This window comes from Galeopterus variegatus, unplaced genomic scaffold, assembly GCF_000696425.1.
Source record: "Galeopterus variegatus unplaced genomic scaffold, G_variegatus-3.0.2 Scaffold2311, whole genome shotgun sequence".
In the NCBI taxonomy this organism is placed as follows: Eukaryota; Metazoa; Chordata; class Mammalia; order Dermoptera; family Cynocephalidae; genus Galeopterus; species Galeopterus variegatus.
In genome coordinates, this window is record NW_007728422.1 from 173,711 (window position 1) to 174,346 (window position 636).

Consider the following 636-nt stretch of genomic DNA (forward strand, 5'->3'; position numbering starts at 1 on the left):
CTTAAATTTTTAACCTAAATTTTATTTATCTATATATTTTTGGCAACTGGCCAGCATGGGGAACCGAACTCTTGACCTTGTTGTTACAAGGCTGTGCTCTAAACAATTGAGCTAACCGGCCAGCCACCCCATGGTTTTTGTTTTATCAGAAAATTGGTTCCCTCAATTTGTTGAACACCTCTTTCCAAACACAGTGAAGGAAAGATGGGTGAAGTTTTGTTCTGGGTTTGTAACATCAGTGCATGTTTCATTTTCACAGTTCTGTTTGTGTCAAGATAGTGCAAAAGATATTTTCAGCCTTTGCTTCTTAATTGTTAGTTATGGGAAAAGAGAATAAGGAATTCTACTTTAGAGGCTGTGGTTAACCTCCGTTAAATTTTAAATGATAAATCATATATTTTTATTTACTTTGTCTTTAATGTTCTTCCCTAAAAGGATTTATGACCTTTATTTTTTTTCAGTCTCAACAGATCACCCCCCAACTTGCCCTTCAAGTTCTCCTTCAGTTTGATAAGGCTATAAATTCAGCATTGGCTCAGAGGGTCAGGAACAGAGTCAATTTCAGGGTAAGGATATTTTCCTAAATCTAGAAGCCTACAGCAGTGGTTGTTACAATAGTGTTTTTTTAGGACACCT

General features: G+C 36.2%; 1 protein-coding gene across 2 annotated transcripts in view; it reads left to right on the forward strand.

Moving 5' to 3' along the window:
• Positions 1-636, forward strand: part of GTF2A2 (general transcription factor IIA, 2, 12kDa) — an 18,537-nt gene that overhangs the window by 5,253 nt on the left and 12,648 nt on the right. For both annotated transcript variants that reach the window (XM_008581264.1, XM_008581265.1), the window contains exon 3: positions 462-566. In XM_008581264.1, coding sequence (XP_008579486.1) covers positions 462-566 — 105 coding nt within the window. The remainder of the gene's footprint in view (positions 1-461; positions 567-636) is intronic.